This window comes from Mustelus asterias, chromosome 14 (assembly GCF_964213995.1).
Source record: "Mustelus asterias chromosome 14, sMusAst1.hap1.1, whole genome shotgun sequence".
Classification (NCBI taxonomy): domain Eukaryota; kingdom Metazoa; phylum Chordata; class Chondrichthyes; order Carcharhiniformes; family Triakidae; genus Mustelus; species Mustelus asterias.
Window position 1 is genome coordinate 567,686 of NC_135814.1, and position 19,562 is coordinate 587,247.

At 45.6% G+C, this 19,562-nt stretch overlaps 1 protein-coding gene across 1 annotated transcript in view; it reads left to right on the forward strand.

Moving 5' to 3' along the window:
- smarcal1 (SWI/SNF related, matrix associated, actin dependent regulator of chromatin, subfamily a-like 1) overlaps positions 1–19,562 on the forward strand; it is a 129,518-nt gene that overhangs the window by 100,102 nt on the left and 9,854 nt on the right. The window contains exons 13-14 of the mRNA XM_078229161.1: positions 1,857–2,039; positions 6,290–6,390. Coding sequence (XP_078085287.1) covers positions 1,857–2,039; positions 6,290–6,390 — 284 coding nt within the window. The remainder of the gene's footprint in view (positions 1–1,856; positions 2,040–6,289; positions 6,391–19,562) is intronic.

A 19,562-nucleotide genomic window follows, 5' to 3' on the forward strand; every position in this document is an offset into this window, starting at 1 on the left:
CTGCTCTCTATGCTCAGTTGATTCCTCCTCAACTGTAGCCTCCAGCACCGAAAACCTATTATGGAGGGGAACCGCCCCAGGGGATTGTCTTCCCGATTGCTTCTTACCCCTCCTCCTGGCATTGACCCAAGCCTCATTTCTAGGAGTTACTATTTCTCTATAACTCCTATCAACTTCCACCTCCGCCTCCCGAATTATGCGGAGTTCCTCTACCTCCCCCTCCAGCTCCTTTACACGCTCCTCCAGAAGCTGCAATCTAATGCACTTCTTACAACTAAAATCTCCTGAAACACTACTGGATTTCCTCACCACATACATCCCACAGGAGATGCAGCATACTGCCTGAACTGCCATCCCTGAAGCCATTACCAGCAAGAAAAAAAGAAAACAAAAAAAAAACAAAAAACTTCCCCACACTTATAATTAGGTTAGAGGAGGATGGAAGGGTGGGATCCTCTACCAGTGTAGAGGATCGGGTATCTCCTCTGCACCAATTTATAGGGCTAGGGGCCCGAGAGAAAAAAAAAACTACTACTGAGGGGGAACCACCCAGGTAACTGACTTTTAAAGTTAAAATAAAAACCCTTCCCAGACTCCTTTGCTGCCCACTTCTAGTTTTCACTTTAAACTTGAAAAACTGCTGTTAAAGTAAAGGCCAAAAAAATACACACACTAGCTGACTAATTAAATAAATAAACAATTCAATTAATCCAATTAATCTCTTACCAGCACTGCTGCTTTTCAATCACCCCTCTCAGCTTGCTTTAAACTTGAAAAACTGCTGTTAAAGTAAAGGCCAAAAAAATACACACACTAGCTGACTAATTAAATAAATAAACAATTCAATTAATCCAATTAATCTCTTACCAGCACTGCTGCTTTTCAATCACCCCTCTCAGCTTGCTCCAGTGGATCATGGCTTGGCCTGGCCTGGCATATTCCCCCATGTTGAACGAGGGTTAATCACTTGGTTTGATGGTAATGGTAGAGAATGTGCCAAGTCAGATGTAGGCCAGACCAGGTAAGTGTAATGTCCTGAACGTTTGGGGTTGTGGGTTTTACATAGAAAGGAAATCTGAGGTTTGCAGACAGAGATTCAAAAACACAACAGGTTTTATTGAGGAGCTGCTCACTCTGCACCTGCAGAAAACAAAACAAAGTAAAATAGCAACTTAACATGACATTACCATCAAGACAGGATCAGCTTCTGAAGCAGTTGAGCAAACCTTTTACATGTATGACAATAAGGACGGCAGATTTCCTTCCCTAAAGAGCATTAGTGAAGCAGGTGGGTTTTTATCAATGATAGTTTCATTGTCACCATTACTCAGACTAGCTTTCAGTTTGAGATTTTATTAATTGAATGTAAATTGCTGCTGCTGTGGTGGGATTTGAACTCTTGTCTCCAGAGGATTAGTTTGGGAATCTAGATTACCAGTCGCGTCACATTACCACTGCTCCACCATCTCCCCCAAATACGTCAGCATATCAACTGAAGCAGATTGTTAACAGATTTCAGGAGGACGTAGCAGAGAGCTTTGAGCTGATGTCGTTAAATCAGATGAATGAATATAGGAAATATGAATTAAATAGTAAATTTTAAAGGTGAAAAACGATGTATGTACAAGGTGGCTGGACAAGTTGAGCATAAGGAAACCTTTGTTTTATTAATAAAGGAATAGATACAAAATAAAGCAAGTTATCCCAAACTTTTAAAATTCACGGATTCGACCCCAGCTTGAGTATTGTGTCCAGTTCTGGGATCTGCATTGCACAGGCACAGTGCGTTGAATATCCTCCTCCTGTGATGTATGATTTTTGTGAACCTCAACTGAAATGATTGTTTTTGTTTGCAGAAAGTTCCATTTATCCGTATTGATGGCTCCACCTCCTCCTCTGATCGCCAGTCTTTGTGTGAGCAGTTCCAGTTCTCTGAGACCCGCTGTGTAGCTGTGTTGTCCATCACTGCTGCCAACATGGGCTTGACTCTGTCCTCTGCTGATCTAGTGATCATTGCTGAGCTTTTCTGGAACCCTGGTGTAAGTGAGAACCCAGTTTAATGGGGAGAATTTAAACCCTTTTTCAGTGTTTGACTCAAATAGTTGTCTTTTACAATAGTATTTTATCAATGTTTATTTTGACTGTAGTGGAAGATATTAATGAGAAAGAGGCCTAAATGATCTCATAATTATATGCAAAATGAACTACATTCAAATGAAGGACTGTTTAATATACCAGCATTCTGCATAAAATATAACGGGAGAATCAGCCTGAAATATGTGCTCAAATCTCTGGGATTTAAACCCAGAACTATCTGAAGGCTCACTCCTGAAGTTGGTGGTGGGGAAAATGCTGGAGTCAATTATTAAGGATGTCATAACTGAGCATTTGGAAAGTGGTGACAGGATTGGTCCAAGTCAGCATGGAATTGGGGGTAATGTATTGACGTGGATAGAGAACTGGTTGGCAGACAGGAAGCAGAGAGTGGGAATAAACTGGTCCTTTTCAGAGTGGCAGGCAGTGAATAGTGGGGTACCGCAGGGTTCAGTGCTGGGACTCCAGCTATTCACAATATACATTCATGATTTGGAGAAAGGAATTGAATGCAATTGCAGACGACACTAAGCTGGGTGGCAATGTGTGCTGTGAGGAGAATGAATGCAAGAATATAAGAACTAGGAGCAGGAGTAGGCCATCTGGCCCCTCGAGCCTGCTCCACCATTCAATAAGATCATGGCTGATCTTTTTGTGGACTCAGCTCCACTTACCCGCCCGCACACCATAGCCCTTAATTCCTTTACTGTTCAAAAATGTATCTATCCTTGCCTTAAAAACATTCAATGAGGTAACCTCAATTGCTTCACTGGACAGGGAATTCCACAGATTCACAACCCTTTGGATGAAGAAGTTCCTCCTCAACTCAGTCCTAAATCTGCTTCTCCTTATTTTGAGGTCATGCCCCCTAGTTCTAGTTTCACCCGCCAGTGGAAACAACTTCCCTGCTTCTATCTTATCTATTCCCTTCATAATCTTGCATGTTTCTATAAGATCTCCCCTCATTCTTCAGAATTCCAATGAGTTTGGCCCCAGTCTACTCAGTCTCTCCTCATAAGCCAACCCTCTCAACTCCGCAATCAACTTAGTGAATCTCCTCTGCACCCCCTCCAGTGCCAGTATATCCTTTCTCAAGTAAGGAGACCAAAACTGTACACAGTACTCCAGGTGTGGCCTCACCAGCACCTTATACTGCTGCAACATAACCGTGCTGTTTTTAAACTCCATCCCTCTAGCAACGAAGGACAAAATTCCATTTGCCTTCTTAATTACCTGCTGCACCAACAAACCAACTCCTTGCGTTTCTTGCACAAGGACACCCAGGTCCCTCTGCACAGCAGCATGCTGCAATTTTTTACCATTTAAATAATAGTCCATTTTGCTGTTATTCCTACCAAAATGGATGACCTCACATTTACCAACATTGTACTCCATCTGCCAGACCCTCGCCCACTCACTTAGACAATTTATATCCCTTTGCAGACTTTCAGCATCCTCTGCACACTTTGCTCTGCCACTCATTTTAGTCATGATGTGGAGATGCCGGCGTTGGACTGGGGTAAGCACAGTAAGAAGTCTCACAACACCAGGTTAAAGTCCAACAGGTTTATTTGGTAGCAAATACCATTTAGAACATAGAACAGTACAGCACAGAACAGGCCCTTCGGCCCACGATGTTGTGCCGTCCTTCATCTGAAACCAAGATCAAGCTATCCCACTCCCTACCATCCTGGTGTGCTCCATGTGCCTATCCAATAACCGCTTAAATGTTCCTAAAGTGTCTGACTCCACTATCACTGCAGGCAGTCCATTCCACACCCCAACCACTCTCTGCGTGAAGAACCTACCTCTGATATCCTTCCTATATCTCCCACCATGAACCCTATAGTTATGCCCCCTTGTAATAGCTCCATCCACCCGAGGAAATAGTCTTTGAACGTTCACTCGATCTATCCCCTTCATCATTTTATAAACCTCTATTAAGTCTCCCCTCAATCTCCTCCGCTCCAGAGAGAACAGCCCCAGCTCCCTCAACCTTTCCTCATAAGACCGACACTCCAAACCAGGCAGCATCCTGGTAAATCTCCTCTGCACTCTCTCCAGCGCTTCCACATCCTTCTTATAGTGAGGTGACCAGAACTGCTACCAAATAAACCTGTTGGACTTTAACCTGGTGTTGTGAGACTTCTTACTGTACTCATTTTAGTGTCATCTGCGAATTTTGACACACTACACTTGGTCCCCAATTCCAAATCATCTGTGTAAATTATAAACATGCTAAAAGTTTGCAGGGTGACTTGGACAGGCTGGCTGAGTGGGCAAGTACTTGGCAAATACAACATAATGTGGATCAATGTGAGGTTATCCACTTTGGTGGCAAAAGCAGGGAGGAAGATTATTCTCTGAATGGTGGCAGTTTAGGAAAAGGAGAAATGCAAAGTGACCTGGGTGTCATGGTGGAACAGTCGCTGAAGGTTGGCATGCAGGTACAGCAGGCAGTGAGGAAAGCTAATGGCATTCTGGCCTTCATAGCAAGAGGATTTGAGTATAAGAGTAAGGATGACTTGCTGCAGTTATGCAAGGCCTTGGTGAGGCCACACAAAGAACAAAGTATTGATACCTTGAGTATTGGGTGCAGTTTTGGTCTCCTCATTATGTAAAGATAAAGCACGTGAGATTGCAGGTAATGTCTTGATGGATAGAAAGCTGGTTAGCAGATAGGAAGCAAAGAATTGGCATAAATGGATATTTTTCTGATTGGCAGTCAGTGACTAGTGGGGTTCTGGAGGGATTTGGAAGAGGGAGCTTTGCCACCAAAGTGGACAAACATATGGATGACATTGGAATAGTGTAGATTAGAGGGGCTTTAGATTGGTACCACTGGTCGGCGCAACATCGAGGGCCGAAGGGCCTGTATTGCGCTGTAATGTTCTGTGTTCTATGAATACTTTGTTCTTTGTGAGGCCTCACCAAGGCCTTGCATAACTGCAGCAAGTCATCCTTACTCTTATACTCAAATCCTCTTGCTATGAAGGCCAGCATGCCATTAGCTTTCCTCACCGCCTGCTGTACTTGCATGCCAACCTTCAGCGACAGCTCCACCATGACACCCAGGTCACGTTGCATTTCTCCTTTTCCTAAACTGCCACCATTCAGATAATAATCTTCCTTCCTGTTTTTGCCACCAAAGTGGATAACCTCACATTGATCCACATTATATTGTATTTGCCAAGTACTTGCCCACTCAGTCAGCCTGTCCAAGTCACCCTGCAAACTCTTAGCATGTTTACGATTTACATAGATGATTTGGAATTGGGGACCAAGTGTAGTGTGTCTCCAAATTTGCAGATGATACAAAGTTGTGTGGGAGGGTGAGCTGTGAGGAGGATGCAGAGATGCTTCTGCGTGATTTGGACAGGCTGAGTGTGTGGGCATCTGCATGGCAGATGCAGTATAATGTGGATAAATGTGAGGTTGTCCACTTTGGTGGCAAAAACAGGAAGGAAGAGGAGAAACTAAGTCAGTTAGGATTATATTTATTGGAGTTTAGGAGAGTGCGAGGGGATCTCATAGAAACTTATAAAATTCCAACAGCGTTAGATGGTAGATTTAGAAAGAATGTTCCCAATGGTGGGGGAGTCCAGAACTCGGGGTCGTCCAGAACTAGGGGTCATAGTTTGAGGATAAGGGATAAACCTTTTAGAACTGAGGTGAGGAGAAATTTCTTCACCCAGAGGGTGGTGAATGTGTGGAATTCACTACCACTGAATGTAGTTGAGGCCAAAACGTTGTCTGATTTCAAGAAGAAATTAGATATAGCTCTTGGGGCTAAAGGGATATGGGAGGAAGAGGGAAATCAGGATATTGAATTTGATGATCAACCATGATCGTAATGAATGGCGGAGCAGCTTTGAAGGGCCGAATGGCCTACTCCTGGATCGATTTTCTATGTTTCTATGTTTGACATGGATAGCAAGTTGGATGAGAGAGACACGCCTGGATGGGTTGAGTGTTATGGAGCATTGTCTGCTTTGTCTGTATACCTGGAGTTGGATTCCTCTTGTGTGCTGGGAAGCTGTTTGCTTTTAGACATGGTGCTCAGGGCTGCTGCTTTCACTCTTTCTCTGACATGCCTAGAGGTGGGGATGTGATCGGCGCAACTTGTGGGCCGAAGGGCCTGTTTGTGCTGTGGCTTTCTATGTTCTATGTTCTATGTCGCTATTATTCTCCTCAGATCCTCTTTCAGGCTGAAGATCGAGTCCATCGCATTGGTCAGTCAAACTGTGTGGATATTCATTACTTAGTGGCCAGAGGCACCGCTGATGATTATCTCTGGTGAGTGGAAAGAGCAGCACACTGTTCGTGTGACACAGAGCCTTCCTGACTATGTTAACTCACTTCATTCTCCTCCTCAACCCGAACTGGCTTGTGCAGCTTCTCATCAACATTGTCCTTTACTTTTACATCATAGCACAGAAGATAGGAGCAGGAGGAGGCCATTTGGCCCTTCTAGCTTGCTCCACCATTCATTATGATCATGGCTGATCGTCCAACTCCATAGCCTAATCCTGCTTTCTCCCCAGAACCTTTGATCCCATTCGCCCCAAGTGCTATATCTAGCCACCTCTTGAATACATTCAATGTTTTGGCATCAACTACTTCCTGTGGTAATGAATTCCACAGGCTCACCAATCTTTGGGTGAAGAAATGTCTCCTCACCTCCGTCCTAAATGGTCTACCCTGAATCCTCAGACTGTAACCCCTGGTTCTGGACTCCCCCACCATCAGGAACATCCTCGCTGCATCTACCCTGTCTAGTCCTGTTAGAATTTTATAAGTCCCTCCTCATTCGTCTGAACTCCAGTGAAAACAATCCTAACCTAGTCAATCTTTCCTCATACATTAGTCCCACCATCCCCGGAATCAGCCTGGTAAACCTTCGCTGCACTCCCTTGAGTGCAAGAATATATCCTTCCTCAGAAAAGGAGACCAAAACTGCCCACAATACTCTGGGTGTGGCCTCACCAAGGCCCTGTATAATTGCAACAACGCATCTCTGCTCCTGTACTCGAAACCTCTCATAATGAAGGCCAACATGCCATTTGCCACCTTTACCACCTGCTGCACCTAGAAACATAGAAAAACTACAGCACAATACAGGCCCTTCAGCCCACAAAGTTGTGCCGAACATGTCCCTACCTTAGCGATTACTAGGCTTACTTATAACCCTCTCTCTTACTAAGTTCCATGTACTTATCTAAAAGTCTCTAAAAAGACCCTATCGAATCCGCCTTCACCACCGTTGCTGGCAGCCCATTCCACGCACCCACCACCCTCTGAGTGAAAAACTTACCCCTGACATCTCCTCTGTACCTATTCCCCAGCACCTTAAAGCTGTGTCCTCTTGTGGCAACCATTTCAGCCCTGGGAAAAAGCCTCTGACTATCCACTCGATCAATACCTCTCAACATCTTAGACACCTCTATCAGGTCACCCCTCATCCTTCATCTCTCCAAGGAGAAAAGGCCGAGCTCACTCAACCTATCCTCATAAGGCATGCCCCTTAACCCAGGCAACATCCTTGTAAATCTCCTCTGCACCCTTTCTATGGCTTCCACATCCTTCCTGTAATGAGGCGACCAAAACTGAGCACAGTACTCCAGGTGGGGTCTGACCAGGGTCTTGTATAGCTGCAACATTATCTCACAACTCCTAAACTCAATTCCTTGATTGATGAAGGCCAGTATACCATATGCCTTCTTAACCACAGCCTCAACCTGCACAGCTGCTTTGAATGTCCTATGAACTCGGACCCCAAGATCCTTCTGATCTTCCACACTCCCAAGAGTCTTACCATTAATATTATATTCCGCCATCCTATTTGACCTGCCAAAATGAACCACCTCACACTTATCTGGGTTGAACTCCATCTGCCACTTCTCCGCCCAGTCTTGCATCCTATCAATGTCTCGCTGCAACTTCTGACATCCCTCCACACTATCCACAACACCTCCAACCTTTGTGTCATCAGCAAACTTACCAACCCATCCCTCCACTTCCTCATCCAGGTCACTTATAAAGATCACAAAGAGTACGGGTCCCAGAACAGATCCCTGGGGCACTCCTTTGGTGACCGACCTCCATGCAGAATACGACCCATCTATAACCACTCTCTGCCTTCTGTGGGCAAGCCAGTTCTGGATCCACAAAGCAATGTCCACTTGGATCCCATGTCCCCTCACTTTCTCAATAAGCCTTGCATGGGGCACCTTAACAAATGCCTTGCTGAAGTCCATATATACTACATCTACTGCTCTTCCTTCATCAATGTGTTTAGTCACATCTTCAAAAAATTCAATCAGGCTCGTAAGGCATGATCTGCCTTTGACAAAGCCGTGCTGACTATTCTTAATCATATTATACCTCTCAATGTTCGGATAATGATGCACCTGTCCGGACAGCTGCATCATTATCCCCGGACTCCTAAACTCAATCCCTCGATTGATAAAGGCCAGCACACCATACGCCTTCTTAACCACCTCCTCCACCTGCGGGGCCGATTTTAGAGTCCTATGGACCCGGACCCCAAGGTCCTTCTGATCCTCTACAGTACTAAGAGTCTTTCCCTTTATATTGTACTCCTTCATCCCATTTGACCTGCCAAAATGGACCACTACGCATTTATCTGGGTTGAAGTCCATCTACCACTTCTCCGCCCAGTCTTGCATCCTATCTATGTCCCTCTGTAACTTCTGACATCCCTCCAGACTATCCACAACCCCACCAACCTTCATGTCGTCGGCAAACTTACCAACCCATCCCTCCACTTCCTCATCCAGGTCATTTATGAAAATGACAAACAGCAAGGGTCCCAGAACAGATCCCTGGGGCACACCACTGGTGACCGACCTCCATTTAGAAAAAGACCCATCTATACCCACTCTCTGCCTCCTTTGGGCAAGCCAGTTCTGGATCCACAGGGCAACAGCCCCTTGGATCCCATGCCCTCTCACTTTTTCTAGAAGCCTTGCATGGGGGACCTTATCGAACGCCTTGCTAAAATCCATATAAACCACATCTACCGCTTTCCCTTCGTCAATGTGTTTAGTCACATTTTCGAAGAACTCCACCAGGCTCGTAAGGCACGATCTGCCTTTGACAAAGCCATGCTGAGTATTTTTGAGCAGCCTAAACCTCTCTAAATGCTCATATATCTTGTCCCTCAGGATCTTCTCCATCAGCTTACCAACCACTGAGGTTAGACTCACTGGTCGGTAATTTCCTGGGCTATCCCTATTCCCCTTCTTGAAAATAGGAACCACATCCGCAATCCTCCGGCACCTCCTCCGTCTCCATCGACGATGCAAAGATCATCACCAGAGGCTCTGCAATGTTTCTATGTTCCATTTTGTTCCCTCATCCAAATTTTATTATATATTGTGAACAGCTGGGGTCCCAGCACTGATCCCTGTGGCACCCCACTAGTTACTGCCTGCCAATTTGAAAAGAACCCATTATTTCCTACTCTTTGTTTCCTCTCTGCCAACCAGTTTTCTATCCATCTCAATACACTTCCCCCAATCTCATGCGCTTTACCATCGAACCATAGAACATTACAGCACAGAAACAGGCCTTTTGGCCCTTCTTGGCTGTGCCGAACCATTTTTCTGCCTAGTCCCACTGACCTGCACCTGGACCATATCCCTCCACACCCCTCTCATCCATGTACCTGTCCAAGTTTCTCTTAAATGTTAAAAGTGACCCCGCATTCACCACTTCATCAGGCAGCTCATTCCACACTCCCACCACTCTCTGTGTGAAGAAGCCCCCCCCTAATGTTCCCTTTAAACTTTTCACCCTTAACCCATGTCCTCTAGTTTTTTTTCCCCCTAGCCTCTGGAAAAAGCCTGCTTGCATTCACTCTATCTATACCCATCATAATTTTATACACCTCTATCAAATCTCCCCTCATTCTTCTACGCTCCAGGGAATAAAGTCCCAACCTATTCAACCTTTCTCTGTAACTCAGTTTCTCAAGTCCCGGCAACATCCTTGTAAACCTTCTCTGCACTCTTTCAACCTTATTAATATCCTTCCTGTAATTAGGTGACCAAAACTGCACACAATACTCTAAATTCGGCCTCACCAATGTCTTATACAACCTCACCATAACATTCCAACTCTTATACTCAATACTTTGATTTATAAAGGCCAATGTACCAAAAGCACTCTTTACGACCCTAACTACCAGTGACGCCACTTTTAGGGAATTATGTATCTCTATTCCCAGATCCCTCTGTTCTACTGCACTCTTCAGTATCCTACCATTCACCTTGTATGTTCTACGTTGGTTTGTCCTTCCAAAGTGCAATACCTCACACTTGTCTGCATTAAACTCCATCTGCCATTTTTCAGCCCATTTTTCTAGCTGGTCCAAATCCCTCTGCAAGCTTTGAAAACCTTCCTCACTGTCCACGACACCTCCAATCTTTGTATCATCAGCAAATTTGCTGATCCAATTTACCACATTATCATCCAGATCATTGATATAGATGACAAACAACAATGGACCCAGCACTGATCCCTGTGGCACACCACTAGTCATGATGTGGAGATGCCAGCGTTGGACTGGGGTAAGCACAGTAAGAAGTCTCACAACACCAGGTTAAAGTCCAACAGGTTTATTTGGTAGCAAATACCATAAGCTTTCGGAGGTCACAGCCCTCCACTCAGAGAAGTACTCCTCCACTACCACTCTCTGGCTTCTTCCATTGATGTGGAGATGCCAGTGTTGGACTGGGGTGAACACAGTAAGAGTTTTAACAACACCAGGTTAAAGTCCAACAGGTTTATTTGGTAGCAAATACCATTAGCTTTCAGAGCGCTGCTCCTTCGTCAGATGGAGTGGAAATCTGCTCTCAAACAAGGCACAGAGACACAAAAATCAAGTTACAGAATACTGATTATAGAACATAGAACAGTACAGCACAGAACAGGCCCTTCGGCCCACGATGTTGTGCCGAGCTTTATCTGAAACCAAGATCAAGCTATCCCACTCCCTATCATCCTGGTGTGCTCCATGTGCCTATCCAATAACCGCTTAAATGTTCCTAAAGTGTCTGACTCCACTATCACTGCAGGCAGTCCATTCCACACCCCAACCACTCTCTGTGTAAAGAACCTACCTCTGATATCCTTCCTGAATCTCCCACCACGAACCCTATAGTTATGCACCCTTGTAATAGCTCCATCCACCCGAGGAAATATTCTTTGAACGTTCACTCTATCTATCCCCTTCATCATTTTATAAACCTCTATTAAGTCTCCCCTCAGCCGCCTCCACTCCAGAGAGAACAGCCCTAGCTCCCTCAACCTTTCCTCATAAGACCTACCCTCCAAACCAGGCAGCATCCTGGTAAATCTCCTCTGCACTCTTTCCAGCGCTGCCACATCCTTCTTATAGTGAGGTGACCAGAACTGCACACAATATTCCAAATGTGGTCTCACCAAGGTCCTGTACAGTTGCAGCATAACCCCACGGCTCTTAAACTCCAACCCCCTGTTAATAAAAGCTAACACACTATAGGCCTTCTTCACAGCTCTATCCACTTGAGTGGCAATCTTTAGAGATCTGAGAAATATGGACCCCAAGATCTCTCTGTTCCTCCACAGTCTTCAGAACCCTACCTTTGACCCTGTAATCCACATTTAAATGAGTCCTACCAAAATGAATCACCTCACATTTATCAGGGTTAAACTCCATTTGCCATTTTTCAGCCCAGCTTTGCATCCTATCTATGTCTCTTTGCAGCCTACAACAGCCCTCCACCTCATCCACTACTCCACCAATCTTGGTGTCATCAGCAAATTTACTGATCCACCCTTCAGCCCCCTCCTCTAAGTCATTAATAAAAATCACAAAGAGCAGAGGACCAAGCACTGATCCCTGTGACACTCCGCTAGCAACCTGCCTCCAATCCGAAAATTTTCCATCCACCTCCACCCTCTGTCTTCGATCAGACCCTATCTATCAGATTCACCTGAAGAAGGGGCTTGGAGCTCCGAAAGCTTGTGTGGCCTTTGCTGCCAAATAAATCTGTTGGACTTTAACCTGGTGTTGTTAAACTTCTTACTGTGTTTACCCCAGTCCAACGCCGGCATCTCCACATCATTTCAATCAGACAGCCAGTTACCTATCCAATCAGCCAACTTTCCCTCTATCCCACACCTCCTCACTTTCATCATAAGCCGACCATGGGGGACCTTATCAAATGCCTTACTAAAATCCATGTATATGACATCAACTGCCCTACCTTCATCAACACACTTAGTTACCTCCTCAAAAAATTCAATCAAATTTGTGAGGCACGACTTGCCCTTCACGAATCCATGCTTACTATCCCGGATTAATCCGCATCTTTCTAAATGGTCGTAAATCCCATCTCTAAGGACCTTTTCCATCAATTTACCAATGACCGAAGTAAGACTAACCGGTCTATAATTACCAGGGTCATTTCTATTCCCTTTCTTAAACATGTGTGCGGAACGTGGCTGATAGCCAAGTTCCGCACACATGAGGACGGCCTAAACCGGGATGTTGGATTTATGTCACATTATCAGTAACCCCCACAGCTTGCCTCCTGGACTTGCAGGTTGTCCTGTCTGGAGACAATACACATCTCTTTAACCTGTGCTTAATGCTCCCTCCACCCACATTGTCTGTATCTTTAAGATCTGGCTGGCTGTAGGGATTCGCATTCTAATCAGTATTCTGTAACTTGATTTTTGTGTCTCTGTGCCCTGTTTGAGAGCACATTTCCACTCCATCTGACGAAGGAGCAGCGCTCCGAAAGCTAATGGTATTTGCTACCAAATAAACCTGTTGGACTTTAACCTGGTGTTGTTAAAACTCTTACTGTGTTCTTCCACTGAGCCAATGTCTAATCCAATTTACTACCTCCCCATGTATACGTAGCGACTGAACCTTCCTAACTAACCTCCCATGTGGGACCTTGTCAAAGGCCTTACTGAAGCCCATGTAGACAACATCCACTGCCTTCCCTTCATCCACTTTCCTGGTAACCTCCTCGAAAAACTCTAATAGATTGGTTAAACATGACCTACCACGCACTAAGCCACTTTGACTCTCCCTAATAAGTCCCTGTCTATCCAAATATTTGTAGATCCTATCTTTTAATACTCCTTCCAATAATTTACCTACTACTGACGTCAAACTTACCGACCTATAATTTCCCGCATTACTTTTTGAGCCTTTTTTAAACAACAGAACAACATGAGCTATCCTCCAATCATCCGGCACCTCACCCTTGGATACCGACATTTTAACTATATCTGCCAGGGCCCCTGCAATTTCAACACTCGTCTCCTTCAAGGTCCGAGGGAATACCCTGTCTGGTCCTGGGGATTTATCTACTCTGATTTGCCACAAGACAGCAAGCACCTCCTCCCCTTTAATCTGTATAGGTTCCATGACCTCCCTACTTGTTTGCCTTATTTCCATAGACTCCATGCCAGTTTCCTTAGTAAATACGGATGCAAAAAACCCATTTAATATCTCCCCCATTTCTTTTGGTTCCATACATAGCCGACCACTCTGATCTTCAAGAAGACCAATTTTATCCCTTACTATCCTTTTGCTCTTAATATACCTGTAGAAGCTCTTAGGATTATCCTTCACCTTGTCTGCCAAAGCAACCTCATGTCTTCTTTTAGCCCTCCTGATTTCTTTCTTAAGTAGTTTCTTGCACTTTTTATACTCCTCAAGCATCTTATTTGCTCCCTGTTGCCTATACATGTCATACATCTCTCTCTTCTTCTTTATCAGAGTTCCAATATCCCTCGAGAACCAAGGTTCCTTATTCTTATTCACTTTGCCTTTAATCCTGACAGGAACATACAAACTCTGCACTCTCAAAATTTCTCCTTTGAAGGCCTCCCACTTACCAATCACATCCTTGCCAGAGAACAGCCTGTCCCAATCCACGCTTTTTAGATCCTTTCTCATTTCTTCAAATTTGGCTTTTTTCGGTTTAAAACCTCAACCCGAGGGCCAGATCTATCTTTATCCATGATCAAGTTGAAACTAATGGCGTTATGATCACTGGAACCAAAGTGTTCCCCTGCACACACTTGCGTCACTTGTCCTAACTCGTTTCCTAATAGGAGATCTAATATTGCATCCTCTCTAGTTGGTACCTCTATGTATTGATTTATAAAATTTTCCTGAACATATTTTACAAACTCTAACCCGTCTAGACCTTTAACAGTATGCGAGTCCCAATCTATATATGGAAAATTAAAATCCCCTACTATCACAACTTTGTGTTTCTTGCAGTTGTCAGCTATCTCTGCAGATTTGCTCCTCCAATTCTCGCTGACTATTGGGTGGTCTATAATACACCCCCATGAATGTGGTCATACCTTTCCTGTTTCTCAGCTCCACCCATACGGCCTCGGTAGACAAGCCCTCTAATCTGTCCTGCCTGAACACTGCTGTAACATTTTCCCTGACTAGCAATGCCACCCCCCCCCCCCCCCCCAACCCTTCATCCCTCTGCCTCTATCACGTCTGAAACATCGGAACCCTGGAACATTGAGCTGCCAGTCCTGCCCCTCCTGTAGCCAAGTTTCACTAATGGCTATAATGTCATAATTCCATGTGTCAATCCACGCCCTCAGCTCGTCTGCCTTCCCCACAATACTCCTGGCATTGAAATAGACACACCTCAGAAGATTATTACCACCACACACAACCCTTCTATTTGTGATTTTGCATGAATTATTAACATCATTTATTTTCACCCCCGCTCCACTATCTGCTCTGGCACTCTGGTTCCCATCCCCCTGCAAATCTAGTTTAAACCCTCCCCAATAACACTAGCAAACCTCCCTGCAAGTATATTGGTCCCCTTGTAGTTCAGGTGTAACCCGTCTCTCTTGTACAGGTCCCACCTGCCCCAGAAGAGGTCTCAATGATCTAGAAATCTGAAACCCTGCCCCCTGCACCAGTTCCTCAGCCACGTGTTCATCCGCCCGAGCATCCTACTCTTACCCTCACTGGCACATGGCACAGGTAGCAATCCTGAGATTACTACCCTCGGGGTCCTGCTTTTTAACTTCCTACCAAGCTCTCTATACTCACTCTTCAGGACCTCCTCACTCTTCCTACGTCATTGGTACCGATGTGTACCATGACGTCTGGCTGATCACCCTCCCACTTCAGAACGCTGTGCACGCGATCAGAGACATCGCTGACCCTGGCACCCGGGAGGCAACAAACCATCCGGGAGTCTCTGTCACGACCACAGAACCTCCTGTCTGTACCTCTGACTATCGAGTCCCCTATCACTACCGCTCTCCTCTTCTTCCACCCTCCCTTCTGCGCTGCAGAACCAGACTCAGTGCCAGAGATCCGGCTGCCGCAGCTTGTCCCAGGTAAGGCATCCCCCACAACAGTATCCAAATCGGTCTACCTGTTGTGGAGGGGAATGGCCACAGGGAAACCCTGCTCTGCCTGCCCTTTCCCTTTCCCTCGCTTGACGGTAACCCAATTACCTGTGCTCTGTGCCTTTGGCGTAACTGCCTCGCTGAAGCTACTATCTATAAACTCCTCATGCTCCCGAATGATCCGGAGGTCATCCAGCTCTTGCTCCAGTTCCAGGAGCTGGATGCACCTCCTGCCGGTGTCGTTTCCGGTCTCCCTGACTTCCCACATCCTGCAAGAGAAGCATTCCAACATTTAATCTTGCATGATAATCTCTTATGCAGGACTTTGTCAAACGCTTTGTGAAAGTCGACTGGTCCCCCCTTGTCAACTCTACTAGTTACATCTTCAAAGAATTCCAACAGATTTGTCAAGCATGATTTCCCCTTCATAAATCCATGCTGACTCTGTCTGATCCTACCACTGCTTTCTAAATGCTCTGCTATGAAGTCCTTGATAATGGATTTGAGAATTTTCCCCATTACCGATGTTAGGCTTACTGGTCTATAATTCCCTGTTTTCTCTCTACCTCCCTTTTTGAATATTGGAGTGACATTAGCTACCCTCCAATCTGCAGGGACTGTTCCAGAGTCTATAGAATCCTGGAAGATGGCCACCAATGCATCCACTATTTCTAGTGCCACTTCCATCAGTACTCTGGGATGTAGATTATCAGGCCCTGGGGATTTATCCACATTCAATCCCATCAATCTTCCGAGTACCATTTCTCTACTAATATTGATCTCCCTCAGTTCTTCCCCCTCACTAAATCCTGCATTCTCCAACATTTCTGGCATCTGATTTATGTCCTCTTTTGTGAAGACAGAACCAAAGTATGTATTCAGTTGCTCGGCCATTTCTTTGTCCCCTATTATACATTCCCCCGTTTCTGTCTGTAGGGGATCTACCTTTGTCTTCCCCAACCTCTTTCTCTTCACGTATCGATAGAAACTCTTAGCGTCAGTCTTTATGTTCCCTGCAAGCTTACTTTCGTACTGTATTTTCCCCTTCTTAATCAATCCCTTGGTCCTTCTTTGCTGAATTCTAAACTGCTCCCAATCCTCAGACCTATTATTTTTCTTGGCCAATCTGTATGCTTCTTCCAGAGAAACATAGAAAACTACAGGACAAAACAGGCCCTTCGGCCCCACAAGTTGTGCTGAACACATCCCTACCTTTTAGGCCTACCTATAACCCTCCATCCTATTAAGTCCCATGTACTCATCCAGGAGTCTCTTAAAAGATGCTATTGAGTTTGCCTCCACCACCACTGACGGCAGCCGATTCCACTCGCCCACCACCCACTGTATGAAAAACGTCCCCCTAACATTTCCCCTGTACCTACACCCCAGCACCTTAAACCTGTGTCCTCTCGTAGCAGCCATTTCCACCCTGGGAAAAAGCCTCTGAGAGTCCACCCGATCTATGCCTCTCAGCATCTTATATAACTCTATTAGGTCTCCTCTCATCCAACGATTCTCCAAGGAGAAAAGACCGAGCTCCCTCAGCCTATCCTCATAAGGCATGCCACTCAATCCAGGCAACATCCTTATAAATCGCCTCTGCACCCTTTCAATCTTTTCCACACCCTTCCTGTAATGAGGCGACCAGAACTGAGCACAGTACTCCAAGTGGGGTCTGACAAGGGTCTTATATAGCTGCATCATTATCCCCGGACTCCTAAACTCAATCCCTCGATTGATAAAGGCCAGCACACCATACGCCTTCTTAACCACCTCCTCCACCTGCGGGGCCGATTTTAGAGTCCTATGGACCCGGATCCCAAGGTCCGTCTGATCCTCTACAGTACTAAGAGTCTTTCCCTTTATATTGTACTCCTTCATCCCATTTGATCTGCCAAAATGGACCACGACGCATTTATCTGGGTTGAAGTCCATCTGGCACTTCTCCGCCCAGTCTTGCATCCTATCTATGTCCCTCTGTAACTTCTGACATCCCTCCAGACTATCCACAACCCCACCAACCTTCATGTCGTCGGCAAACTTACCAACCCATCCCTCCACTTCCTCATCCAGGTCATTTATGAAAATGACAAACAACAAGGGTCCCAGAACAGATCCCTGGGGCACATCACTGGTGACCGACCTCCATTTAGAAAAACACCCATCTATACCCACTCTCTGCCTCCTTTGAGCAAGCCAATTCTGGATCCACAGGGCAGCAGCCCCTTGGATCCCATGCCCTCTCACTTTTTCTAGAAGCCTTGCATGGGGACCTTATCGGACGCCTTGCTAAAATCCATATAAACCACATCTCCCGCTTTCCCTTCGTCAATGTGTTTAGTCACATTTTCGAAGAACTCCACCAGGCTCGTAAGGCATGATCTGCCTTTGACAAAGCCGTGCTGAGTATTCTTGAGCATACTAAACCTCTCGAAATGCTCATAAATCTTGTCCCACGGATCTTCTCCATCAGCTTACCAACCACTGAGGTTAGACTCACTGGTCGGTAATTTCCTGGGCTATCCCTATTCCCCTTCTTGAAAATAGGAACCACATCCGCAATCCTCCAATCCTCCGGCACCACTCCTGTCTCCATCGACGACGCAAAGATCATCGCCAGAGGCTCTGCAATCTCTTCCCTCGCCTCCCACAGTAACCTGGGGTACATCCCATCCGGACCCGGCGACTTATCTATCTTGATGCTATTCAAAGATTCCAGCACAACCTCTTTGTTAAAGTCCACATACTCAATCTTTTCAGTCCACCGCAAGCCCACAGTACATCCACCCATGTCCTTCTCCTCTGTGAAAACCGAGGCAAAATACTCATTAAGCACCTCTGCCATTTCTACTGGTTCCGTACAGATTTTCCCACCTTCACCTTTTATAGGCCCTATTCCTTCACATCTCATCCTTTTACTCTTCACATATTTATAGAACGCCTTAGGGTTTTCCTTAATTCTACTTGCCAAGGCCTTCTCGTGACCCCTTCTGGCTCTCCTAATTTCCTTCTTTAGTCCCTTCCTACAAGCCGTATACTCATCTAGATCCCTATCTTCGCCAAGCTCTCTGAACCTTTTGAACGCTTTCCTTTTCTTCTCGACTAGGTCCCGCATAGCTTTCGTGCACCACGGTTCCTTTAACCTACCAACTCCTCCCTGTCTGCTCGGAACATTGTCCTGTAGAACCCTAGACAGACATTCCTTCAAAAACTGCCACTTCTCTTTGGTAGATTTCCCCGAGAATACCTCCTTCCAATTTACTCCTCTAATTTGCTGCCTTATGTCTTCATATTTCCCCTTACTCCATATAAACACTTTCCTAGCTTGCCTGATCCTCTCTTTTTCCAATTCAAGCATAAAGGAGATAGAGTTATGATCGCTATCCCCAAGATGCTCTCCCACTGAGAGATCTGACACTTGTCCAGGCTCATTGGTCAGTATCAGATCAAGTACAGCCTCTCCTCTTGTAGGCTTGTCCACATGTTGTGTCAGGAAACCCTCCTGAACACACCTAACAAACTCCTCCCCATCCAATCCCCTTCCCCTAGGGATATTCCAATCTATGTTTGGGAAATTAAAGTCTCCCATCACAACAACTCTGCTATTATTGCAACTCTCCAGGATCTGTTTCCCTATCTGCTCCTCCACCTCCCTGTCACTATTGGGCGGCCTATAGAAAACTCCCAGCAAAGTGATCGACCCCTTCCCACTCCGAACGTCCACCCACAGAGACTCTGTAGACAATCCCTCCACAGCATACAACTTCTCTACAGCTGTGACACTGTTCCTGATCAGCAGTGCCACTCCACCCCCTCTCTTGCCTCCCTCCCTGTCCTTCCTGAAACATCTGAATCCCGGCACCTGTAGTATCCAGTCCTGTCCCTGAGACATCCAAGTCTCTGTAATGGCCACCACATCACACTTCCAGGCATCGATCCATGCTCTGAGCTCATCCCCTTTATTCACTATACTCCTGGCATTAAAGTAAACACATCTCAATCCTTTGGTCTGAGCTCTCTCCTTCTCTATCCCCCGTCCA